The 27,101-nt window shown below is 44.0% G+C and overlaps 1 protein-coding gene and 1 long non-coding RNA gene across 2 annotated transcripts; one reads left to right on the forward strand and one right to left on the reverse strand.

The window, feature by feature from the left end:
- On the forward strand, nucleotides 1-27,101 carry LOC115133683 (NACHT, LRR and PYD domains-containing protein 12-like). The gene is made up of 11 exons (XM_065004352.1): nucleotides 1-322; nucleotides 3,561-3,613; nucleotides 5,643-5,756; nucleotides 10,910-10,956; nucleotides 17,390-19,178; nucleotides 19,294-19,467; nucleotides 21,573-21,743; nucleotides 21,915-22,085; nucleotides 23,850-24,059; nucleotides 24,160-24,194; nucleotides 24,498-27,101. Exons 1-11 carry the CDS (start codon nucleotides 278-280, stop codon nucleotides 25,061-25,063), a joined length of 3,375 nt encoding a protein of 1,124 aa, XP_064860424.1. The 5' UTR covers nucleotides 1-277; the 3' UTR covers nucleotides 25,064-27,101.
- LOC135561922 (uncharacterized) lies at nucleotides 19,943-21,262 on the reverse strand. The gene is made up of 2 exons (XR_010459803.1): nucleotides 20,800-21,262; nucleotides 19,943-20,506 (listed from the first exon to the last, which is right to left on the reverse strand). It is a non-coding gene; the product is annotated as an uncharacterized LOC135561922 (long non-coding RNA).

A 27,101-nucleotide genomic window follows, 5' to 3' on the forward strand; every position in this document is an offset into this window, starting at 1 on the left:
CTTGCCTCTACTTATATCAGTGTATTCGTAACAACTCAACCATTACAACATGTATATTCGATAAAATAAGCCTCACGTAGCAAATTCGCAATACATTTTTCTGTTACCAAATTTGACTGTTACCAAATTCAACTCTCTCACTTGCCTCCGTACAAAAATTCCTCACTTTGTGCGACTATTTTTGTGGACAGATTTTGGCCGGAGTGAAACCTCTCGCATACCTCTTCCTCTCTGGTTTAAAGCTACCTAATAACCAGACTGCCATTTTCCGTGTCAAATGCAATGGGGTGGTTCCAAGACCAACAGTAAATACACCAAACCTGTAAGTCTGTTTTTTTAAATCCAAATTTTTACAGTCCCATTACAATAGTTTATTGATGTTCCTGATTGTTTTGTGGCTGCTGTGGTGTATCTGTTCTTGGTAATAAGAGGGGAACACAGTGTGAGGAATATGTGAATCCTTGTTTGCTTACATTCTGTCCCGCTCTCTTACATCCTGTTTACCCAGTTATCGAAAAAACACACCCATTTAACCTGAACATCAACAACGTTGCTATGTGATTTGAATCAACACTATTGTGTTTCGTGATCTCAAGCTTTAATATTTTGTGATTCCTCACTAAACCGTGTTTTAGGGACCATCCGCAGGTAGAAATCTGACTGCCTACATTTTCACCCGATTATACATGTAAAAATCTGTGAGCACTCGGTTAGCAAATTTAGCCAACACTGTACTCTGTTCAGAGGTGCTAAGTACTCTCGGTCAGCGAACGCTATTGGTGTGTCTGAACCCTTAGATTTGAGGTTGGTTCAGGGGTTTGTCTCATTAGTTCCATTGCGGCGCATATTCTCATCTGATATTTATGCAGACAATGTCCTAGTTATCGGCACCCCAAAAGGCTGCATGACTCTGGGTTGGTTTTAATCGTGTTCGAAGCACTTTTAGAAGAACACATGATGTCAACATTCCTGTGTATTCATGGTATGGATGAAGGAGATATGAAAATGAAAGTAGTCCTGTTTTGTGTTATTGCAATAGGTCTAGCTGGTGTGTAAGAAATATATTTGCTATTTTCACAGCCGGAATTATGAGTGCAATAGCTGGCGGTGGGGTGAAGGAGCTGGGTTTTGATGAATTAGCAAGTTGTATGTGTGAGGAAGGCTTGGCCACTCACTGGCCAATCAATTAGTTCCATGGCTTAATTCTGCATGTGTTTGTCTCAAGTTTTGTAGGTTACTGACGGTCTTTGTTTTGTCATCAACTCCAATTCGGCTGGGAACCAGAATATTATCCACCTGAGCCCGGTTTCCCAAAGCATCTTAAGGCTAAGTTCATCGTTAGAACCTTCGTAGAAGCAACGTTAAATCTCCGAGCTGTTTCCAAAAAGCATTGTTATTAGCATTGCACTTGAAATGCCCGTAATCTAACACCTACCTCAGACCACTCGTAGAAAAGCTAAGTGTGTCGTTTGATGCTTTTTTTGCCCTCCATGCGTCACTTTATACACAGATCTCCACTCAACATGGATAAACCATGTGATTCTGTCTCTATGTGACCATGATAACTTCAGAATAAAGTTGACAACAAATACCAAGTAGTGAGGGCCGAGCCCTGGTAGACATCAGTAGTGAGGGCCGAGCCCTGGTAGACATCAGTAGTGAGGGCCGAGCCCTGGTAGACATCAGTAAGTGAGGGCCGAGCCCTGGTAGACATCAGTAGTGAGGGCCGAGCCCTGGTAGACATCAATAGTGAGGGCCGAGCCCTGGTAGACATCAGTAGTGAGGGCCGAGCCCTGGTAGACATCAGTAGTGAGGGCCGAGCCCTGGTAGACATCAGTAGTGAGGGCCGAGCCCTGGTAGACATCAGTAGTGAGGGCCGAGCCCTGGTAGACATCAGTAGTGAGGGCCGAGCCCTGGTAGACATCAGTAGTGAGGGCCGAGCCCTGGTAGACATCAGTAGTGAGGGCCGAGCCCTGGTAGACATCAGTAGTGAGGGCCGAGCCCTGGTAGACATCAGTAGTGAGGGCCGAGCCCTGGTAGACATCAGTAGTGAGGGCCGAGCCCTGGTAGACATCAGTAGTGAGGGCCGAGCCCTGGTAGACATCAGTAGTGAGGGCCGAGCCCTGGTAGACATCAGTAGTGAGGGCCGAGCCCTGGTAGACATCAGTAGTGAGGGCCGAGCCCTGGTAGACATCAGTAGTGAGGGCCGAGCCCTGGTAGACATCAGTAGTGAGGGCCGAGCCCTGGTAGACATCAGTAGTGAGGGCCGAGCCCTGGTAGACATCAGTAGTGAGGGCCGAGCCCTGGTAGACCTCAGTAGTGAGGGCCGAGCCCTGGTAGACCTCAGTAGTGAGGGCCGAGCCCTGGTAGACCTCAGTAGTGAAGGCCGAGCCCTGGTTGACATCAGTAGTGAGGGCCGAGCCCTGGTAGACATCAGTAGTGAGGGCCGAGCCCTGGTAGACATCAGTAGTGAGGGCCGAGCCCTGGTAGACATCAGTAGTGAGGGCCGAGCCCTGGTAGACCTCAGTAGTGAGGGCCGAGCCCTGGTAGACCTCAGTAGTGAGGGCCGAGCCCTGGTAGACCTCAGTAGTGAGGGCCGAGCCCTGGTTGACATCGGTAGTGAGGGCCGAGCCCTGGTAGACATCAGTAGTGAGGGCCGAGCCCTGGTAGACCTCAGTAGTGAAGGACGAGCTCTGGTAGACCTCAGTAGTGAAGGACGAGCCCTGGTAGACATCAGTAGTGAAGGACGAGCCCTGGTAGACATCAGTAGTGAAGGACGAGCTCTGGTAGACATCAGTAGTGAGGGCCGAGCCCTGGTAGACATCAGTAGTGAAGGCCGAGCCCTGGTAGACCTCAGTAGTGAAGGACGAGCTCTGGTAGACATCAGTAGTGAAGGACGAGCCCTGGTAGACATCAGTAGTGAAGGACGAGCTCTGGTAGACCTCAGTAGTGAAGGCCGAGACCTGGTAGACATCAGTAGTGAGGGCCGAGCCCTGGTAGACCTCAGTAGTGAAGGACGAGCTCTGGTAGACATCAGTAGTGAAGGCCGAGCCCTGGTAGACCTCAGTAGTGAAGAGAAGCCGTCTTGAAGCCTGACTGGTTGGTGTAGCTTTTACTACTTGAGAAAAAGGTACAGGGACTCTGTTCAAAAGGGTATCTTAATTTACATTTACATTTAAGTCATTTAGCAGACGCTCTTATCCAGAGCGACTTACAAATTGGTGCTTTCACCTTATGACATCCAGTGGAACAGCCACTTTACAATAGTGCATCTAGGTCTTTTAAGGGGGGGGGGGTGAGAAGGATTACTTTATCCTATTATTTATTTAATTTGAACCCTGCATTTGTTTCTGTAGCCCACCAGAGGGGTGTAAAGAGGGTGTGCTATCCTCAGTGTATGAAATCTGGATCACCTACATTTGGAGATACGCTCGCCAATCCAAAATGGGTCGATTTTGGGAAGTGTGTTGCCAAATATCTGTGCTATGCTCAGGAAAATGAGAAAATGCCCCAAAAGGTCTTCCAGTAACATCTTTGTCTTTTTCCTTTCACCTCACCAGAGGAGCAAGATGGAGAGGAAGAGAGAAGGGGGTTGTGGCCATAGATCTCCACTGTAAGTGTGTGTGTGTGTGTGTGTGTGTGTGTGTGTGTGTGAAATCAACAAACACAATCTTGGTCAGACTTTTAGCAAGTCAAGATGATGAAAAATACCATATCACATGCTCTGCTCTACTGTGTCAATCTCCAAACTAAATATATATATATTTCTTAATGTTAAGGAATGCATCATGAATTGTCTACTCGTATCTGATAATCATTTCAAGTAGCATGCAGACACAATATCAGTCCGATTTGTTAAAGGTACACTATGCAGAAATAACTCATTTGCTTGTTGCTGAACTTCAAATAGTTTGCCTAATTTCAGTTTGTGACAAAACAAGCAATTGTAGTCTAGGTAATCATTGTACCATCTAAACCGCTTTTGAATATATTTTCCATAACCAAAAATATAGTACTTTCAGCTGATTGAAGCTGGTGTACAAAACCGAAAGTAAAAGATACAAAAAAACTCAATTTAACTTAACAGGAAGCATAAAAATAGAGCAGATAAAAACAGATCTACCACTTCTTAGACTTGCTTTCAATAATGTTTTATTTAATAATTATTTAAACAAGGCAAGTCAGTAAAGAACAAATTATTATTTACAATGACGGTCTACTCCGGCCAAACCCGGACACCGCTGGGCCAATTGTGCGCCACCCTCTGGGACTCCTAATCATGGCCGGTTGTGATACAGCCTGGATTCAAACCAGGGTGTTTGCAGTGACTCATAGCACTGAGATGCAGTGCCTTAGACTGCTGCGCCACTCTGTAACCCTAAGAAGAATGACAGATCTACTGTATAATAAAAATGTCTTTTTGAATTTGGTCACCCATAAAGTGGATGTATCACAGCTTTAATTCAACTTTAAATGAAACTCACACGGCCAGAGCAGCTAAATACAAAACGGTGACAAGTCATTTGATAAATCGGGCTTCTTGCACACTGCCGTTTCTGTGCTCAAATCCATGCTTGTTTCTAAACGTGTGTGTTTTAATATCATTACAGCCGGGCAACTATCAGTATGATCATTAAATCAGGGCTAAAGCTATTTATTGTGTCGTGGTGTTGTGGTTAGGTATTGTGTCGTGGTGTTGTGGTTAGGTATTGTGTCGTGGTGTTGTGGTTAGGTATTGTGTCGTGGTGTTGTGGTTAGGTATTGTGTCGTGGTGTTGTGGTTAGGTATTGTGTCGTTGTGGTTAGGTGTCGTGGTGTTGTGGTTAGGTATTGTGTCGTGGTGTTGTGGTTAGGTATTGTGTCGTGGTGTTGTGGTTAGGTATTGTGTCGTGGTTAGGTATTGTGTCGTGGTGTTGTGGTTAGGTATTGTGTCGTGGTTAGGTATTGTGTCGTGGTGTTGTGGTTAGGTATTGTGTCGTGGTGTTGTGGTTAGGGGCAAGGAGACATGTTGGAGGTAGGAATGTTGTTTTAAAAAGCACATGAATGTCCCTTTTCATTATATTACTCATTACATTGTACTTATTCATTCAAATATATGCTGCATACCGAAGTGTAAAACTAAATTACACTCAAATCACATTTTCAGATGTTTTCAGACCTCTGATGTACAAAACTCAGGTCTCAAAATGTGCAGGTTGGCATTTATTGTCATGAATCTTGCCCTGGTGGCCATGCTGCAGAGTGGTCACTAGCTGGCACATACAATCTGATTTTAAACCTTACCCTAACCTTAACCACACTGCTAACCCTAATGCTTAACCCTAACTTAAAATTTACGATGTAGCCAATTTTGACATTGCAGCTGGCCCATTTAGCGTAACAAATCGCTCAGTTTTGCCTCCAGGACAAGATTCATGACAATAAATATCAACCACAACATTGCAGAATGTGATTTTGTAGTGTAATGTGCCTTTTAACTTGAAGTGGCATTCCTCCAATTGCAATTCGACATAGCACAAAACAGAATCCAGATGGAAAATGCCAAATTGCAATTCGACATAGCACAAAACAGAATCCAGATGGAAAATGTCTCCACTGTGTCAACTTCAAATAGAATGAACCTAGTGTCTTTGTTTTTATCAGGGTCCATCAGGAGAGACCCGGCTCCCCTGTACCCAGCTGTGTATCTATGAAGAGTGAAAATTCTATATATCTGCCAATCGACTTCAGTGGTGGAGACTTTACCCATGAACCAAGGTACAGTAAAACAATATATATGACTATATATTTGCAATGAATGAATTACACTAAAAAATCGAAGTCACGTAGTCAGATTTTTTTCAGTCATCCGTTGTACAAAAACAGCAGTGGTGGAAAAAAAGTACCCAATTGTCATACTTGAGTATAAGTAAAGATACCATAATAGAAGATGACTCAAGTGAAAGTCTCCTAGTAAAATACCACTTGAGTAAAAGTCTTAAAGTATTTGGTTTTAAATATACTTAAGTATCATAAGTAAATGTAATTGCTAAAATATACTTGAGCATCAAAAGTAAAAAATAATTTCAAATTCCTTACATGAAGCAAACCAGACTATTTTCTTGTTTTTTTTTAGCCAGGGGGCACACTCCAACACTCAGACATCTTTTCAAATGAAGCATGTGTGTTTAGTGAGTCCACCAGATCAGAGGCAGGAGGGATGACCAGGGATGTTCTCTGTTTAGTGAGTCCACCAGATCAGAGGCAGGAGGGATGACCAGGGATGTTCTCTGTTTAGTGAGTCCTCCAGATCAGAGGCAGAAGGGATGACCAGTGATGTTCTCTGTTTAGTGAGTCCACCAGATCAGAGGCAGGAGGGATGACCAGGGATGTTCTCTGTTTAGTGAGTCCTCCAGATCAGAGGCAGGAGGGATGACCAGGGATGTTCTCTGTTTAGTGAGTCCACCAGATCAGAGGCAGGAGGGATGACCAGGGATGTTCTCTGTTTAGTGAGTCCGCCAGATCAGAGGCAGGAGGGATGACCAGTGATGTTCTCTGTTTAGTGAGTCCACCAGATCAGAGGCAGGAGGGATGACCAGGGATGTTCTCTGTTTAGTGAGTCCTCCAGATCAGAGGCAGGAGGGATGACCAGGGATGTTCTCTGTTTAGTGAGTCCACCAGATCAGAGGCAGGAGGGATGACCAGGGATGTTCTCTGTTTAGTGAGTCCGCCAGATCAGAGGCAGGAGGGATGACCAGGGATGTTCTCTGTTTAGTGAGTCCACCAGATCAGAGGCAGGAGGGATGACCAGGGATGTTCTCTGTTTAGTGAGTCCTCCAGATCAGAGGCAGGAGGGATGACCAGGGATGTTCTCTTGATAAGTGCATGAATTGGACCAATTTACTTTCCTGCTTAGCATTCAAAATGTAACGAGGACTTTTGGGCGCCAGGTAAAAAGTATATAATTTTCTATAGGAATGTGGTGAAGGTAAAGTAAAAGTTATCTAAAATATGAATAGTAAAGTTCAGATACCCCCGAAAAACACCTTGAGATGTACTTCAAAGTATGTTTACTGAAGTACTTTACACCACTGCAAAACAAATGGATTCAACTTGACATAGACTCTGAAAACCAGACCACTGGGAACAAACTGGTTCAAGCAACGTTGTTTCAATCTAATTTGTCGACGTATTGTGACATGGCACCTACGTGGAAAATATATTGGATTTGAAAAAAGTAATCACCTGTTGTTTTGAAGGTGAAATTTCAACCACAGGATTATGTCATCAGGGTAACCACATTTCAACATAGACAAAACTTACATAAAATATGTTGAATGTGTACCTTTAAAACAATGTCAGATTTTCAACGTTATATCTACCATCAGAAAAAAACAGTAGGTTGGGCTACACCTCCTAGGGGAGAATTGATCTATAGCTACGGTTTGGTCTCCTACCCAAGGCTTTAACCAATCCCAGCCCTGCTTAGCTATGATATTTGTCCCTGACCAATACCGACGTGCTATCGTGAGAATGATTGTTGAGAGATCTCCACTTAAAAACAAAATAGATTCATTGTTGTCTATAGAAGTCATCTCAAAGGGTAGGTTTAACCGAGCAAATTAAATATGGCCATGCTTTTATCAATCATCAATGATGCTATTTAGGACAATATTGCATTTGCGAAGCCATCAACAGCAATTGTTTAAATTCAACCCAGAATTCAACAACAAAAATTGTCAATAGCATAAGCCTTGGGTTTCAAGCTCTGGTTGATTTTAAAGTTCAATGATATTTAGTGATCTTGAATTGTGTTTCATTGTCAACGCAACCAAATATCAACATTTGAAGATCATGTATCTTCTGCTTGGATGGTTCCATCTGTACCACTGGCTTTAATTTCATTCCAGTTTGTTAGTCTGGCTTTAATTCCAGTTTGTTAGTCTGGCTTTAATTCCAGTTTGTTAGTCTGGCTTTAATTCCAGTTTGTTAGTCTGGCTTTAATTCCAGTTTGTTAATTTAAATTTAAAATCACTTCCTGAATTGACTGCTTACAATTTGAATTGACCCCAAACCCGGCTGGAAACATCTGACAATGTGATTTTAGAGAGAAATATTCCTCTACAGTAAAGTGGTATTCCTTAAATGCAGTTTAACATACCACAAAACAGCACCCAGATTAAAAAACGATGTTTTTCCATGTATGAATATGTTATCCAATGTGTTTCCATAGGCTAATAGCATTAAGGCCAAATCCAATGTTTCAACAACAACAACAATCTCATCAGTCTACAGACAATACCACATAATGACAAAGCAAAAACAGTTTTCTTGAAATTGTTGCTAATATATTAAAAAGAAAAAACAAAAATAGCTTATTTACATAAGTATTCAGACCCTTTGCTATTAGACTTGAAATTGAGCCCAGGTGCATCCTGTTTCCATTGATTATCCCTGAGATGTTTCTACAACTTGGAGTCCACCTGTGGTGAATTCAATTGATTGGACATGATTTGGAAAGGCACACACCTGTCTATATAACGTCCCACAGCTGACAGTGCATGTCAGAACAAAAACCAAGCCATGAGGTCAAAGGAATTGTCCGTAGAGCTCAGAGACAGGATTTTGTCAAGGCACAGATCTGGGGAAGGGTACCAAAAAATGTCTGCAGCATTGAAGGTTCCAAATAAATACAGTGGCCTCCATCATTCTTAAATCGAAGAAGTTTGGAACCACCAAGACTCTTCCTACGGCTGGCCGCATGGCCAAACTGAGCAATCGGGGGGTGAAGGGCCTTGGTCAGGGAGGTGACCAAGAACCCGATGGTCACTCTGACAGAGCTCCAGAGTTTCTCTGTGGAGATGGGAGAACCTTCCAGAAGGACAACCATCTCTGCAGCATCTGCAACACTGGGAGACTAGTCAGATTGAGGGGAAGATAAACGGAGCAATGTACAGAGAGAACCTTGATGAAAACGCTTGTGACCTCAGACTGGAACGAAGGTTCAACTTCCAACAGGTCAACGACCCTAAGCACACAGCCAAGACAATGTAGGAGTGGCTTCGGGACAAGTCTCTGAATGTCCTTGAGTGGCCCAGCCAGAGCCCGGTCTTGAACCCGATCGAACATCTCTGGAGAGACCTGAAAATAGCTGTGCAGCTACTCTCCCCATCCAACCTGACAGAGCTTGAGAGGATCTGTAGAGAAGAAAGGGAGACACTCCCCAAATACAGGTGTGCCAAGCTTGTAGCGTCACACCCAAGAAGACTTGAGGCTGTAATCCCTGCCAAAGATGCTTCAACAAAGTACTGAGTAAAAAATCTGAATAGCTACGTAAATGTGATATTTCAGTTTTTCTTTTTCTTTTTTTGCTAAAATTTCTAAAAACCTGTTTTTGCTTTGTCATTATGGGGTACAATTTAGAATAAGTCTGTAATGTAACAAACAAAAAAAGTAAAGGAAAAAGTGTGGAAAAAGTCAAGGAGTCTGAATATTTTCTGAATGCACTGTATACCTACAAGGGTTCTAAAATTCAAAATCAAATAGCTACGTAAATGATTCATAGTATAACCTTCATAAAACAATTCTTAGCATTCAAGTATTTAAGGAAAGCAAATAGGCTTGCCCCAGAAGTGTGGAGTTCCAGTGACAAGAGGATTTTGAGATATCTATCTATTTCTGATGCTAGAAAGTGAATAAAAGTATATTGTATAGATCAATAAAAACAAAGGCTATTTAAATAACTTTTTTTTAAAACATCTTTACAAGTACAGTATTTATTTATCTGTTATTTTACCAGGTAAGTTGAGTGAGAACACATTCTCATTTGCAGCAACGATCTGGGGAATAGTTACAGGGGAGAGGAATGAGCCAATTGTAAACTGGGGATTATTAGGTGACCGTGATGGTTTGAGGGTCAGATAATGCCATGGGATCTTTAATGACCTCAGAGAGTCAGGACACCTGTTTAACGTCCCATCCGAAAGACTGCACCCTACACAGGGCAATGTCCCCAATCACTACCCTGGGGCATTGGGATATTTTTTTAGACCAGAGGAAAGAGTGTCTCCTACTGGCCCCCCAACACCATTTCCAGCAGCATCTGGTCTCCCATCCAGGGACTGACCAGGACCAACCCTGCTTAGCTTTAGAAGCAAGCCAGCAGTGGTATGCAGGATAATCACTGTTTGTCAGTTTTATGTAATTGGTGTTACCACCTTGAAAATCACTCATTACAAAAATATACGAGGGCCTTGAGCATTTTCTCCAGTGTGCAAATTGTTACCAGGAGAGGGCTCTGTATTAAAGAAAATGATTAGTTAATCACACCCTTTTAGTGTGTTATAAATGTTTGTGTTCTGTTGAAACTATGCCTTTTCTAAATCCAAAATGTAATTTAGTGTTACTCAATTTAATTAAGTGAAATAACAATTTGAGCAAAATGATTAATTATATAACATTTAGTAAATTATTTTTTAAACATTGATGACCTTAGATTTTAGCATTTGTGGCCTCCATTTCAGAAAATCCTAATTTTCCTAAAATGTCTCATTGGTGTTACCATCGTTGGTGTTACTACTCCTACTGATGGCACAATGTTATCATACACGTAAAAAAAATATTTGAAGTAATTAAGCTTCCACAAAAATCTTGAAAAATTAAGTACATTTTTTCCAAATTGCCATGCCTAAATGCCACCATAATTCAAGAAAGACCTACTTGTGCAGAGTGCAGGGTTGTTTAGTGCACAGGAAAGGGTATCCTGAACACAGGTCTCACAGCCACTTCATATGTACTGTATAATAGGCCATGGTTGCCTGACATTTTGTTTTCATGATAAGAGTCAAATGAAAACATATATTTTTCTAAACAATTGAAAGCTTAACATGTTCTGCAAAAATAAATTCTGAATTGCTTCTTCTTTTTTTCAGAACAATTGGTGACCAAGAGCAGAGGTCAGAGTTCGAGATTCCGAGTGGTCAGTACACTTGTTCACTGATTGGCCAGCTTTAGTCCTTTCTTGGTATCAATTCATAAGGAATGGATCACTATGATTGTTTAAATTAAATCATTAATAAATTATACATTGTTTTCAAGGGATAGTTCTCTCAAAATACAGCTTCATGATGTTTTCCAGCTTGTCTTGGCTGTAGTCGATCCCCAGGAAAGTTGTTGTGTGTGTGTGTTTCGATAACACTTTGCTACGACACAGTGTAGCAGTGAAAAACCTACTGTTGTCGCGACGCCCCAGTCGACTCCCCAATCATGTAAAGACTTCATTTTCACACAAATGATGGTGCAGTGAAACATGATGCAATAATTTATTCAGTAAACACTGTCAGTGTGGAGGACAGAAAATGGTTACTGTAGTCTGATGTCTCCTCTCCTACATTACTGTAGTCTGACGAGGGCTCCTCCTGTATTACTGTAGTCTGACGAGGGCTCCTCCTGTATTACTGTAGTCTGACGAGGGCTCCTCTTGTATTACTGTAGTTTGACGAGGGCTCCTCTTGTATTACTGTAGTCTGACGAGGGCTCCTCTTGTATTACTGTAGTTTGACGAGGGCTCCTCTTGTATTACTGTAGTCTGATGAGGGCTCCTCTCCTACATTACTGTAGTCTGACGAGGGCTCCTCTCCTACATTACTGTAGTCTGATTAGGGCCCCTCTCCTACATTACTGTAGTCTGACGAGGGCTCCTCTCTTGTATTACTGTAGTCTGACGAGGGCTCCTCTCCTACATTACTGTAGTCTGACGAGGGCTCCTCTCCTACATTACTGTAGTCTGACGAGGGCTCCTCTCCTACATTACTGTAGTCTGACGAGGGCTCCTCTCCTACATTACTGTAGTCTGACGAGGGCTCCTCTCCTACATTACTGTAGTCTGACGAGGGCTCCTCTCCTACATTACTGTAGTCTGACGAGGGCTCCTCTCCTACATTACTGTAGTCTGACGAGGGCTCCTCTCCTACATTACTGTAGTCTGACGAGGGCTCCTCTCTTGTATTACTGTAGTCTGACGAGGGCTCCTCGCCTACATTACTGTAGTCTGACGAGGGCACCTCTCTTGTATTACTGTAGTCTGACTAGGGCTCCTCTCTTGTATTACTGTAGTCTGACTAGGGCTCCTCTCTTGTATTACTGTAGTCTGACGAGGGCCCCTCTCCTACATTACTGTAGTCTGACGAGGGCACCTCTCCTACATTACATTACATCATCATTACATTTAAGTCATTTAGCAGACGCTCTTATCCAGAGCGACTTACAAATTGGTGCATTCACCTTATGACATCCAGTGGAACAGTAGTGCATCTAAATCTTTTAGGGGGGGTGAGAGGGATTACTTTATCCTATCCTAGGTATTCCTTAAAGAGGTGGGGTTTCAGGTGTCTCCGGAAGGTGGTGATTGACTCCGCTGTCCTGGCGTCGTGAGGGAGTTTGTTCCACCATTGGGGGGCCAGAGCAGCGAACAGTTTTGACTGGGCTGAGCGGGAACTGTACTTCCTCAGTGGTAGGGAGGCGAGCAGGCCAGAGGTGGATGAACGCAGTGCCCTTGTTTGGGTGTAGGGCCTGATCAGAGCCTGGAGGTACTGAGGTGCCGTTCCCCTCACAGCTCCGTAGGCAAGCACCATGGTCTTGTAGCGGATGCGAGCTTCAACTGGAAGCCAGTGGAGAGAGCGGAGGAGCGGGGTGACGTGAGAGAACTTGGGAAGGTTGAACACCAGACGGGCTGCGGCGTTCTGGATGAGTTGTAGGGGTTTAATGGCACAGGCAGGGAGCCCAGCCAACAGCGAGTTGCAGTAATCCAGACGGGAGATGACGAGTGCCTGGATTAGGACCTGCGCCGCTTCCTGTGTGAGGCAGGGTCGTACTCTGCGGATGTTGTAGAGCATGAACCTACAGGAACGGGCCACCGCCTTGATGTTAGTTGAGAACGACAGGGTGTTGTCCAGGATCACGCCAAGGTTCTTAGCGCTCTGGGAGGAGGACACAATGGAGTTGTCAACCGTGATGGCGAGATCATGGAACGGGCAGTCCTTCCCGGGAGGAAGAGCAGCTCCGTCTTGCCGAGGTTCAGCTTGAGGTGGTGATCCGTCATCCACACTGATATGTCTGCCAGACATGCAGAGATGCGATTCGCCACCTGGTCATCAGAAGGGGGAAAGGAGAAGATTAATTGTGTGTCGTCTGCATAGCAATGATAGGAGAGACCATGTGAGGTTATGACAGAGCCAAGTGACTTGGTGTATAGCGAGAATAGGAGAGGGCCTAGAACAGAGCCCTGGTGGACACCAGTGGTGAGAGCACGTGGTGTGGAGACGGATTCTCGCCACGCCACCTGGTAGGAGCGACCTGTCAGGTAGGACGCAATCCAAGCGTGGGCCGCGCCGGAGATGCCCAACTCGGAGAGGGTGGAGAGGAGGATCTGATGGTTCACAGTATCGAAGGCAGCCGATAGGTCTAGAAGGATGAGAGCAGAGGAGAGAGAGTTAGCTTTAGCAGTGCGGAGCGCCTCCGTGATACAGAGAAGAGCAGTCTCAGTTGAATGACTAGTTTTGAAACCTGACTGATTAGGATCAAGAAGGTCATTCTGAGAGAGATAGCGGGAGAGCTGGCCAAGGACGGCACGTTCAAGAGTTTTGGAGAGAAAAGAAAGAAGGGATACTGGTCTGTAGTTGTTGACATCGGAGGGATCGAGTGTAGGTTTTTTCAGAAGGGTGCAACTCTCGCTCTCTTGAAGACGGAAGGGACGTAGCCAGCGGTCAGGGATGAGTTGATGAGCGAGGTGAGGTAAGGGAGAAGGTCTCCGGAAATGGTCTGGAGAAGAGAGGAGGGGATAGGGTCAAGCGGGCAGGTTGTTGGGCGGCCGGCCGTCACAAGACGCGAGATTTCATCTGGAGAGAGAGGGGAGAAAGAGGTCAGAGCACAGGGTAGGGCAGTGTGAGCAGAACCAGCGGTGTCGTTTGACTTAGCAGACGAGGATCGGATGTCGTCGACCTTCTTTTCAAAATGGTTGACGAAGTCATCTGCAGAGAGGGGAGGAGGGGGGTTCAGGAGGGAGGAGAAAGTTGCAAAGAGCTTCCTAGGGTTAGAGGCAGATGCTTGGAATTTAGAGTGGTAGAAAGTGGCTTTAGCAGCAGAGAGAGAAGAGGAAAATGTAGAGAGGAGGGAGTGAAAGGATGTCAGGTCCGCAGGAGGAGAGTTTTCCTCCATTTCCGCTCGGCTGCCCGGAGCCCCTGTTCTGTGAGCTCGCAATGAGTCGTCGAGCCACGGAGCGGGAGGGGAGGACCGAGCCGGCCTGGAGGATAGGGGACATAGAGAGTCAAAGGATGCAGAAAGGGAGGAGAGGAGGGTTGAGGAGGCAGAATCAGGAGATAGGTTGGAGAAGGTTTGAGCAGAGGGAAGAGATGATAGGATGGAAGAGGAGAGAGTAGCGGGGGAGAGAGAGCGAAGGTTGGGACGGCGCGATACCATCCGAGTAGGGGCAGTGTGGGAAGTGTTGGATGAGAGCGAGAGGGAAAAGGATACAAGGTAGTGGTCGGAGACTTGGAGGGGAGTTGCAATGAGGTTAGTGGAAGAACAGCATCTAGTAAAGATGAGGTCGAGCGTATTTCCTGCCTTGTGAGTAGGGGGAAGGTGAGAGGGTGAGGTCAAAAGAGGAGAGGAGTGGAAAGAAGGAGGCAGAGAGGAATGAGTCAAAGGTAGACGTGGGGAGGTTAAAGTCGCCCAGAACTGTGAGAGGTGAGCCGTCCTCAGGAAAGGAGCTTATCAAGGCATCAAGCTCATTGATGAACTCTCCGAGGGAACCTGGAGGGTGATAAATGATAAGGATGTTAAGCTTGAAAGGGCTGGTAACTGTGACAGCATGGAATTCAAAGGAGGCGATAGACAGATGGGTAAGGGGAGAAAGAGAGAATGACCACTTGGGAGAGATGAGGATCCCGGTGCCAACACCCCGCTGACCAGAAGCTCTCGGGGTGTGCGAGAACACGTGGGCAGACGAAGAGAGAGCAGTAGGAGTAGCAGTGTTGTCTGTGGTGATCCATGTTTCCGTCAGTGCCAAGAAGTCGAGGGACTGGAGGGAGGCATAGGATGAGATGAACTCTGCCTTGTTGGCCGCAGATCGGCAGTTCCAGAGGCTACCGGAGACCTGGAACTCCACGTGGGTCGTGCGCGCTGGGATCACCAGATTAGGGTGGCCGCGGCCACGCGGTGTGGAGCGTTTGTATGGTCTGTGCAGAGAGGAGAGAACAGGGATAGACAGACACATAGTTGACAGGCTACACAAGAGGCTACGCTAATGCAAAGGAGATTGGAATGACAAGTGGACTACACGTCTCGAGTGTTCAGAAAGTTAAGCTTACGTAGCAAGAATCTTATTGACTAAAATGATTAAAATGATACAGTACTGCTGAAGTAGGCTAGCTGGCAGAGGCTGCGTTGTTGACTATGTAGGCTAGCTGGCAGTGTCTGCGTTGTTGACACTACACTAATCAAGTCGTTCCGTTGAGTGTAATAGTTTCTACTGTGCTACTGTGCTGCTATTCGGGGCTAGCTAGCAGTGTTGATTACGTTACGTTGCGTTAAAAGAACGACAATAGCTGGCTAGCTAACCTAGGAAATCGCTCAAGACTACACATTACTGTAGTCTGACGAGGGCTCCTCCTACATTACTGTAGTCTGACGAGGGCCCCTCTCCTACATTACTGTAGTCTGACGAGGGCTCCTCCTACATTACTGTAGTCTGACGAGGGCTCCTCCTACATTACTGTAGTCTGACGAGGGCCCCTCTCCTACATTACTGTAGTCTGACGAGGGCCCCTCTCCTACATTACTGTAGTCTGACGAGGGCTCCTCCTACATTACTGTAGTCTGACGAAGGCTCCTCTCTTGTATTACTGTAGTCTCACGAGGGCTTCTCTCCTACATTTACTGTAGTCTGACGAGGGCACCTCTCTTGTATTACTGTAGTCTGACGAGGGCTCCTCTCTTGTATTACTGTAGTCTGACGAGGGCTCCTCTCTTGTATTACTGTAGTCTGACGAGGGCTCCTCTCCTACATTACTGTAGTCTGACGAGGGCTCCTCTCTTGTATTACTGTAGTCTGACGAGGGCTCCTCTCTTGTATTACTGTAGTCTGACGAGGGCTCCTCTCTTGTATTACTGTAGTCTGACGAGGGCTCCTCTCTTGTATTACTGTAGTCTGACGAGGGCTCCTCTCTTGTATTACTGTAGTCTGACGAGGGCTCCTCTCTTGTATTACTGTAGTCTGACGAGGGCTCCTCTCCTATATTACTGTAGTCTGACGAGAGCTCCTCTCCTACATTACTGTAGTCTGACGAGGGCACCTCTCCTACATTACTGTAGTCTGACGAGGGCTCCTCCTACATTACTGTAGTCTGACGAGGGCACCTCTCTTGTATTACTGTAGTCTGACGAGGGCTCCTCTCCTACATTACTGTAGTCTGACGAGGGCTCCTCTCTTGTATTACTGTAGTCTGACGAGGGCTCCTCTCCTACATTACTGTAGTCTGACGAGGGCTCCTCTCCTACATTACTGTAGTCTGACGAGGGCTCCTCTCTTGTATTACTGTAGTCTGACGAGGGCTCCTCTCCTACATTACTGTAGTCTGACGAGGGCTCCTCTCTTGTATTACTGTAGTCTGACGAGGGCTCCTCTCTTGTATTACTGTAGTCTGACGAGGGCTCCTCTCCTATATTTTCTCTCGTCCCGACTCCTGGGTGCTGCTTGACTTTCGCGCTCTACTCTACTGTCACCCAGAATTCTGCAAACTGAAGTGGATGTCTCAAGTATGGAGCATAATATTCTGCTCATATCTGGCCAATGTAGGGATCTGTAATTATGTGAATGTTAGTTTGCGCGCAAGCAAATGATCATGTAAAATGTATTTATGCAGTGAACTTGTTTCCGCTCAGATCAGTCAAATAGAAAACTTTGATAAATCAGATGTACACTTTTGTGCTCAACCACCTCTGTGGAAAAAAATACATATCCAAAAACCAAAAATAGCCAAGGTAAGTGGACAAATCATATGAGATTGTGTTTTGAGTGGAAGATCCCTTTAATTACCCTCTATACTGCTAGAGCTAACAAATCAAAATGAGGAGTTATCCTCCTTCATATCAGTGTTTCTAACGTTGAGAGTCCTTAGGACTGCATGTTATTCCTCCGAATACATTTATTTGACCAGTGATGCTGAAAATGATACATGTAACTGTGAAACGAATGGTTTCAGGATTATGGAAAATGTATTTGTAATTTGCATTCTTAAAAAATTGAGCTGTACACTACACTTTTTAGTAATTATCAGGGAACATTGAAATATCTGTCAAACTACATCTGTAAAGTTAAGAATTTTGCTATTTATAATACTTGTTTCATCAAATAGATGAACTTCATCTGGTGTACCAACACAAATCTACCCTGAAGAAGAGACATGAATGCATATTTGAGGGAATAGCTAAACAAGGCCACTCAACACTTCTCAATAAGATCTACACAGAGCTCTACATCACAGAGGGTGGAAGCGGAGATGTCAATAAGGAACATGAGGTGAGACAGATTGAAACAGCTTCCAGGAAATCAGCAGCACAAGGGACAAAAATCAAATGTAACGACATCTTTAAACCCTCACCTGGACGAGACAAACCTATCAAAACTGTGCTGACAAAGGGAGTTGCTGGCATTGGAAAAACTGTCTCTGTGCAGAAGTTCATTCTGGACTGGGCTGAAGGAAAAGCTAATCAGGATGTCCAATTCATATTTCCACTTCCTTTTCGGGAGCTGAATTTGATGAAAAATAAAAAAATCTGTTTGAATGAACTTATAGATCACTATTTCATTGAGATTAGAGAATCTGGAATCTCCAACTTTGACAGTTACAAAGTTATGTTTGTTCTTGATGGTCTGGATGAGTTTCGACTTCCTCTAGACTTCAAGAACAACAAGAGCTGCTGTGATGTCACAGAGTCAACCTCTGTGGATGTGCTGCTAACAAACCTCATCAAGGGGAATCTGCTCCCCTCTGCTCTTGTCTGGATAACATCCCGACCAGCAGCAGCCAATCAGATTCCTCCAGAGTGTGTTGACCAGGTGACAGAGGTACAAGGATTCAACGACCCACAGAAGGAGGAGTACTTCAAGAATAGAATCAGTGATGAGAACCTGGCTAGCAGAATCATCACACACATTAAGTCATCAAGGAGCCTCCACATCATGTGCCACATACCAGTCTTCAGTTGGATTACGGCCACTGTTCTAGAGAGACTGTTGTGTCAGGCAGAGAGTGGAGAGATGCCCAGGAATCAGACTCAAATGTACACACACTTCCTGGTATTTCAGACCAAACAAGGGATTCAGAAGTATCTTGAAGACCATGACCGAGATCCACACTGGGATAAAACGATAATTCTCTCTTTGGGAAAACTGGCCCTCAAACAACTGGAAAAAGGCAATCTGATCTTCTATGAGGAAGACCTAAGGGAGTGTGGCATTGATGTCAGAGAAGCATCAGTGTACTCAGGAGTGTGCACACAGATCTTCAGAGAGGAGTGTGGGCTGTACCAGGAGAATGTGTACTGCTTTGTGCATCTGAGCATCCAGGAGTTTCTTGCTGCATTATATGTGTTTCTCACATTCAACCAAAGCAGAGAGAATCCACTGGTCAAAAAGAGATCTTCATTCAGGGACCAGGAATCATCAATCGGACACAAATCTACGATCGACTTCTACAACAGTGCAGTAGATAAAGCTTTACAGAGCGAGAATGGACACCTGGATCTGTTCCTCCGCTTTCTTCTGGGCCTTTCACTTGAGTCCAATCAGACTCTCCTACGAGGCCTACTGTCACAAACAGAGAGCAGCTCACTGACAAATGTGGAAACAGTCAAATACATCAACGAGAAGATAAGGGAGAATCCCTCACCAGAGAAATGCATCAATCTGTTCCATTGTCTGAATGAGCTGAATGACCACTATCTAGTGTGGGAGATGCAAAGCTACTTGAACTCAGGAAGTCTCTCAGAAGCCAAATTGTCACTTACAGAGTGGTCAGCTCTGGCCTTTGTGTTGCTGACTTCAGAAGAGGAGCTGGATGTTCTTGACCTAAATAGATTCTCCAGAACAGAGGAAGGTCTTCTAAGGCTGCTGCCAGTGGTCAAAGCCTCCAGAACAGCTCTGTAAGTACTTATAATGGTTTCATAACTTGGCTGGGTGTGTTAGACTTAATATTTTGGCAGTTATGTTTGAAAATGTTCATTATGTTGATTCAATTTCAATTGATGTCCTATTCAGGTTGAATAGATGTAAACTCACAGAGAGATGCTGTAAAGAGTTGGCATCGGCTCTCAGCTCAAACTCCTCACAACTGAGACAACTGGACCTGAGTGACAATGACCTGCAAGATTCGGGAGTGGGGTTGCTGTATGCCGGACTCGGCAATCCACAGTGTAAACTGGAAACACTGAGGTGAGGTTATTTACATTGGCCCTTATCAAATGAAGGTGCACAGATATGATCATAAAGTGGATTTTCCTACCCAAATATCGCGACGTAAGGGTGTGTGATTATGTTAGTTTCATGTCGCATGCAGGTAAACATTGAACTCTGATTTAACAATCAGATCCGTCAAATACGAAATGTTGATAAATCAGGCACGCACCTTTGTTGGATCTGAACCACTGCCACTCGTGGATTACGAGTCCTGCGTATCACACTATTGCTTTTTGTCAACTCCGTCACTGATGGCTAACCACCTTCAGATTGATTTTGTTGGTCTATTGAATATCTAGAATATTTTCTGCTAAATTATTTAAAAAATCACTCTTCTGCAAGATATACATAAACAATTGAAGTATTTTCTGTGTTAGACTTAAGACATGGTGTTTGCTTTATAAATGTTGTATTATTTTCTACATCTAGAAAAACATGCCAAAATGCTAACTCAAATCAAATGTATTTATATAGCCCTTCTTACATCAGCTGATATCTCAAAGTGCTGTACAGAAACACAGCCTAAAACCCCAAACAGCAAGCAATGCAGGTGTAGAAGCACGGTGGCTAGGAAAAACTCCCTAGAAAGGCCAAAACCTAGGAAGAAACCTAGAGAGGAACCAGGCTATGGGGGGGGGGCAGTCCTCTTCTGGCTGTGCCGGGTGGAGATTATAACAGAACATGGCCAAGATGTTCAAATGTTCATAAATGACCAGCATGGTCAAATAATAATAATCACAGTAGTTGTTGAGGGTGCAACAAGTCAGCACCTCAGGAGTAAATGTCAGTTGGCTTTTCATAGCTGATCATTAAGAGTATCTCTACCGCTCCTGCTGTCTCTAGAGAGTTGAAAACAGAAGGTCTGGGACAGGTAGCACGTCCAGTGAACAGGTCACGGTTCCATAGCCGCAGGCAGAACAGTTGAAACTGGAGCAGCAGCACGGCCAGGTGGACTGAGGACAGCAAGGAGTCATCATGCCAGGTAGTCATGAGGCATGGTCCTAGGGCTCAGGTCCTCCGAGAGCGAAAGAAAGAAAGAGAGAATTAGAGAGAGCATACTTAAATTCACACAGGACACATGATAAGACAGGAGAAGTACTCCAGATATAACAGACTGACCCTAGCCCCCTGACACATAAACTACTGCAGCATAAATACTGGAGGCTGAGACAGGAGGGGTCAGGAGACACTGTGGCCCCATCCGATGATACCCCCGGACAGGGCCAAACAGGCAGGATATAACCCCACCCACTTTGCCAAAGCACAGCCCCCATATCACTAGAGGGATATCTTCAACCACCAACTTACCATCCTGAGACAAGGCCGAGTATAGCCCACAAAGATCTCCGCCACGGCACAACCCAAGGCGGAGGCGCCAACCCAGACAGGAAGATCACGTCAGTGACTCAACCCACTCAAGTGACGCACCCCTCCTAGGCACGGCATAGAAAAGCACCAGTAAGCCAGTGACTCAGCCACTGTAATAGGGTTAACCCTGAAGCATTTAATAGTACTATAAAACAAAATAAATATAAGTTCGAGTTTTTTATTACATATTTGAATCATCTAATGTTAGAATTAAACAATCAACAATATTTTAAATATATATTTTGATAGACCAAAGTATCAGCTATCATACCATGTAATGGAACAACTTAATTTCGTAGATAAAAAAACAAAACGCATAAGACGCAAATTACTGGATTCATGTCGACTTCGTCAGACACCATAAAAGGCGTTTTTTAAACTATAGTCCAACAAGTGTTAAGGCCTTAAGATAAATGTTGATTGTCCCGTCTTTCAAACAGCAACTTTTTTTCTCAGTCAAAATATGTAAAATAGCACGAGAACAAATGATCTGTTGGCATTTATAAAATAGTACCAAAACTTCCATTACAGCGGTTATGATGATTTTTTTTATACTGTATGACATTTCTCACATGAAAACTGTTAATGGAAATGTGGTTAATGAGTCTATTGTTATGCCTCTGAAGTGATAATGGCCTGTTACTTTCATGAGTAGAATCTAAGTAGTGGATGATTCGTATCCAATTTGTTTTGTCCAACTTGTTTCATTTTAGGTTGAATAGCTGTAAACTCACAGAGAGATGTTGTGAACAGTTGGCCTCAGTTCTCATCTCAAACTCAAACCTGAGAGAACTGGATCTGAGTGACAATGACCTGCAGGATTCAGGAGTGAAGCTGCTGTCTGCCGGACTGGGCAGTCCAACCTGTAAACTACAGACACTGAGGTCAGTATTACTGGCATTGTTGAAGAGCAGAACCTTGTTGAATTCCTTAATTTATAATATTTATTTGAAAGCTTTTGAAATAAATATACATTCAGGGAGGTCTGGTGTTACACTGTGCAAATACAGGTGAATTTTGATTCAATTTGTTTTGTCCAACTTGTTTTCTTTTAGGTTGAATAGATGTAAACTCACAGAAAGATGTTGTGAACAGTTGGCCTCAGTTCTCATCTCAAACTCAAACCTGAGAGAGCTGGATTTGAGTGACAATGACCTGCAGGATTCAGGAGTGGAGCTGCTGTCTGCTGGACTGGGGAGTCTGCAATGTAAACTGGAGACACTGAGGTGAATTATTTAGCAACTTGACTTTACAACCATATATTAACTTTGACCCTCATTTATTAAATTAACGTGACTGATCATAAAATGGACATTTATCAATATCAACGTGGTCATATGGTGTGTTCGAATTAATCCCACGTCTGCTCTGAGATGTGCGTACAGTCAGTTTTACTGGTGAACAAGTGAACGTCTGTACATGATATATCTTCTCTGCTCATACAACAGTGGATTCTTCTACCCAAATATGGTGATGTTGGGCATGTCATTATGTTAAATTCAGGCTGCATGCACGTGAACCTTCAGGTCAGATTTATGAAGTGAATTCATGTATGATCAAATCAGAGGGCTTGAACTGACTTTAAAAAATATATTTTTTATTTATTTATTAGAAATTTTGCAGGATGAAATCTCTTGAGATGCACCATCTCATTTTCAAGAGTCCAAATGGAAACAATAAAACAATACTTAGTAACAAGAACAATATGGCAACTACTGTCTAATAATATTAACCATTAAATAATAAACATGGCTGCTACTGTCTAATAAAAATAACAATTAAATAATATGGAAACTACTGTCTAATAATATAAAACATTCAATAATAATTATATTGCAACTGTCAAATATATCGTCCTGAATATGAAACCATTTCTTTAGAAAACAAATATCTCTGTAAATAGTTGTCACGGTGTGGGTGTAGCTGGTGCAATGAAAGTCAGGCTCAGGAGAGCAGAGATGAGTGGACAAGGCAACTTTACTGAGGCAACATCATAAGAATAGAACTCAACCGCGTCTCAAAAACAAAAGCCCTCAGAACAGGTGAGGCAGCACTAAGTACAAAATAACAAGGTACAGAGTACAGGCTGTCAAAAAGCACGGGTGTCAAATAGAACCCGGCGCAAACCAGCCGGAAGAGAGCAAACCTGACAATCAACAATTACACACACAGACATGGGGGCAAACCAGCCGGAAGAGAGCCAACCTGACAATCAACAATTACACACACAGACATGGGGGCAAACCAGCCGGAAGAGAGCCAACCTGACCATCAACAATTACACACACAGACATGGGGGCAAACCAGCCGGAAGAGAGCCAACCTGACCATCAACAATTACACACACAGACATGGGGGAAACCAGCCGGAAGAGAGCCAACCTGACAATCAACAATTACACACACAGACATGGGGGGAAACCAGCCGGAAGAGAGCCAACCTGACAATCAACAATTACACACACAGACATGGGGGAAACCAGCCGGAAGAGAGCCAACCTGACAATCAACAATTACACACACAGACATGGGGGGAAACCAGCCGGTAGAGTGCCAACCTGACAATCAACAATTACACACACAGACATGGGGGGGAAACCAGCCGGTAGAGTGCCAACCTGACAATCAACAATTACACACACAGACATGGGGGGAAACCAGCCGGTAGAGTGCCAACCTGACAATCAACAATTACACACACAGACATGGGGGGGAACAGAGGGTTAAATACACGACATGTAATGAGGGAATGAATACCAGGTGTGTGGGAAAACGAGACAAAACAAATGGAAAATGAAAGGTGGATCGGCGATGGCTAGAAGCCCGGTGACGTCGACCGACGAACGCTGCCCGAATAAAGAGAGTGACTGACTTTGACGGAAGTCGTGACAATAGTTCCCTCCTGATAACCCTAGTGTTAGTGGCCGCCCCCAATACATTACAATTCCACTTCATTACATTAGCCACTAAGACTTTTAATTTTTTTTTTAGGCTGGACCGATGTAACATCACAAAGAAAAACTTGGAAAAATGTTCCTCAACTCTCAGCTCAAACTCATCACACCTGAGAGAACTGGACATGAGTTACAGTCAGCCAGGAGACCCAGGAGATCTAGGAGACCCAGGAGATCTAGGAGACCCAGGAGTAGAGCTGCTCACTGCTGCCCTGGAGGATCCTCAATATCATCTCAAAACAGTCAGGTAAAACAGTTCTGTTTTTTTAATCTGTCAAATGTATATAAATGTACAATATACAATAAGGTTTTCAGAGTCACTTCATGTCCTTGTGATTTTCTTGCAGTGGCCACGGTGAAGAGTTTTTGCTGTTTCAGAGATGTAAGTTATTTGCTGTTAAATCAAGCTTTTATATCTTGAATATAAATATATATTACTAAGTATCCAAAAAGTATGAAAAAACAGCACACTGGTGAAGGCGGACGGCCAACCATGACTTCATTCCATTAGTCATATTTCCCTGCAGAGTGTATGAAGGAACAACACCTTTTTTTCATGTAGTTTTAATCAGGCTTATTACGGATGAAGTCAGTCGTCCGTCTTCACTAATGTTTAGAAGATTGTTCTGGATACTTACAGCGCATTGCATAATGACTTTTCCGTACTCTGTTCTTCCTTGATTAGCCTCAGTAGTTGCATGTGAGCTAACACTGGACCCGAACACAACATACAGACATCTCTCTCTGTCTGAGGACAACAGAAAGGTGACATGGGAGATAGAAGAGCAGCTGTATCCTGATCACCCAGACAGATTTATGGACTGGACACAGGTGCTTTGTAGAGAAGGTCTGACTGGGCGCTGCTACTGGGAGGCAGAGTGGAGCGGGGATGTGGTTGATATAGCAGTAACGTATAAAGAAATCAGCAGGAAAGGAGTGGGGAAAGACTGTGGGTTTGGATTTAATGACAAGTCCTGGAGAATGTTGTGCTCTGATCAGAAGTACACTGCCTTGTACAATAATAAGTGTACTTTCATACCGGTCCCCTGCTCCAACAGAGTAGGAGTGTATCTGGACTGGCCGGCTGGCACTCTGTCCTTCTACAGCATCTCCTCAGACACAGCAACTCTACTGCACATGTTCCAAGCCAAATTCACTAAGCCTCTTTACCCAGGGTTTAGGCTTTGGGTTGGTTCTTCAGTGACCCTGTGCCACGTCGACACCAAAGCCATCAAAGAAACACAGTCATAAGTTTGTCGTGATAATTGTGACGGCCACACATTTGATGTGTTCAGTGAAACATAATACCAATTAGTGGGAAAAAATATCAGAATTTGGCTGCATAACTAAACGCAGCCATTGAGCTGCACGTTAAAAATCAGTTTACTCATGCAGTTTAAAATGCACTTTGCATAACACACCAAGCTTTAAAAGACGCATGGTTTTAAAATATCCCAAAAATATTTATTAAAATAGAGAACTTGCCCAAGCCTCCCCATTTCTCCTTCACCCAAATCCAGATAGCTGGTGTTCTGAAAGAATTGCAAAATTTGGACCCCTAAAAATCAGCTGGGCTAGACAATCTGGACCCTCTCTTTTTAAGATTATCTTCCGCAATTGTTGCAACCCCTATTACTAGCCTGTTCAACCTCACTTTCGTATCCTCTGAGAACCCCAAAAATTGGAAAGCTGCCACGGTCATCCCCCTCTAGACACTAGACCCAAACTGTTACAGATCTATATCCATCCTGCCCTGTCTTTCTAAGGTCTTCGGAAGCCAAGTTAACAAGCAGATCACCAACAATTTCGAATCCTACCGTACCTTCTCCGCTTTGCAATCTGGTTTCCGAGCTGGTCATGGATCCACCTCAGCCATGCTCAAGGTCCTAAACGATATCGTAACCGCCATCGATAAAAGACAATACTGTGCAGCCTTTTTCAACCACCCCGCCAAGGCCTTCGACTCTGTCAATCACCACATTCTTATCGGCAGACTCGACAGCCTTGGTTTCTCAAAAGATTGCCTCGCCTGGTTCACCAACTACTTCTCAGACAGAGTTCAGTGTGTCAAATCGGAGGGCCTGTTGTCCGGACCTCTGGTAGTTTCTATGGGGGTGCCTCAGGGTTCAATTCTCGGGCCAACTCTCTTCTCTGTTGTCGTGGTGGAATCCCTATTTCGCAACAAAGCATCCTTCACTCATGCTGCCAAACATACCCAGGTGCAGCCGCAAAGCACCATCAGCGGCCGTCTTATTCTGTTAAGGTGCTGTGCAGAGAGATTCTTTAATGAATCTATGAGATGGACCATATGTTGATATATGTACAGTAGACTGATTTCTAAGGATGCCAATTTTTGTACTAGTGATCTCATGATGGTAATTGTCTGTTATGGTGGGTTTATTGATTCGATATTTGATGCTACTGGTTCTACTATGTTGTATTGTGGTACCGTATGTATTTATTAATGCTGATTGATTGATGCTGCTGTTAGCTATGCTATGGTTGTAAGACAACAACCACCCGGGCCACTGTCTGTTCACCCCGCTATCATCCAGAAGGCAAGGTCAGTACAGGTGCATCAAAGTTGGGGCCGAGAGACTGACAAATAGCTTCTAAGGCCATCAGACTGTTAAAACAGCCATCACTAACATTGAGTGGCTGTTGCCAACATACTGACTCAAATCTCTAGCCACTTTTATAATAAAAAATTGGATGTATCACTAGTCACTTTAAACAATGCCACTTTATATAATGTTTGCATACCCTACATTACTCATCTCACATGTATATACTGTACTCTATACCATCTACTGCATCCTGTCTATGCCGTTCGGCCATCTCTCATCCATATATTTATATGTACATATTCTTATTCATTCCTTTACACTTGTGTGTAAGGTAGTTGATGTGAAATTGTTAGAATACTTGTTAGATATTACTGCAAGGTTAGAGGATCTGTTAGACTATTGTCACACCCTGACCATAGTTTGCTTTGTATGTTTCTATGTTTTGGTTGGTCAGGGTGTGATCTGAGTGGGCATTCTATGTTGTGTGTCTAGTTTGTCTGTTTCTGTGTTTGGCCTGATATGGTTCTCAATCAGAGGCAGGTGTTAGTCATTGTCTCTGATTGACAACTATATTTAGGTAGCCTGTTTGGTGTTTGGTTTTGTGGGTGATTGTTCCTGTCTTTGTGTTTGTTGCACCAGATAGGGCTGTTTCGGTTTTCCACATTTTCTTGTTTTGTATTATGTTCATGTTTAGTTTTCTTATTAAAAAACATGAACTTCAA

This window comes from Oncorhynchus nerka, linkage group LG18 (assembly GCF_034236695.1).
Source record: "Oncorhynchus nerka isolate Pitt River linkage group LG18, Oner_Uvic_2.0, whole genome shotgun sequence".
Classification (NCBI taxonomy): Eukaryota; Metazoa; Chordata; class Actinopteri; order Salmoniformes; family Salmonidae; genus Oncorhynchus; species Oncorhynchus nerka.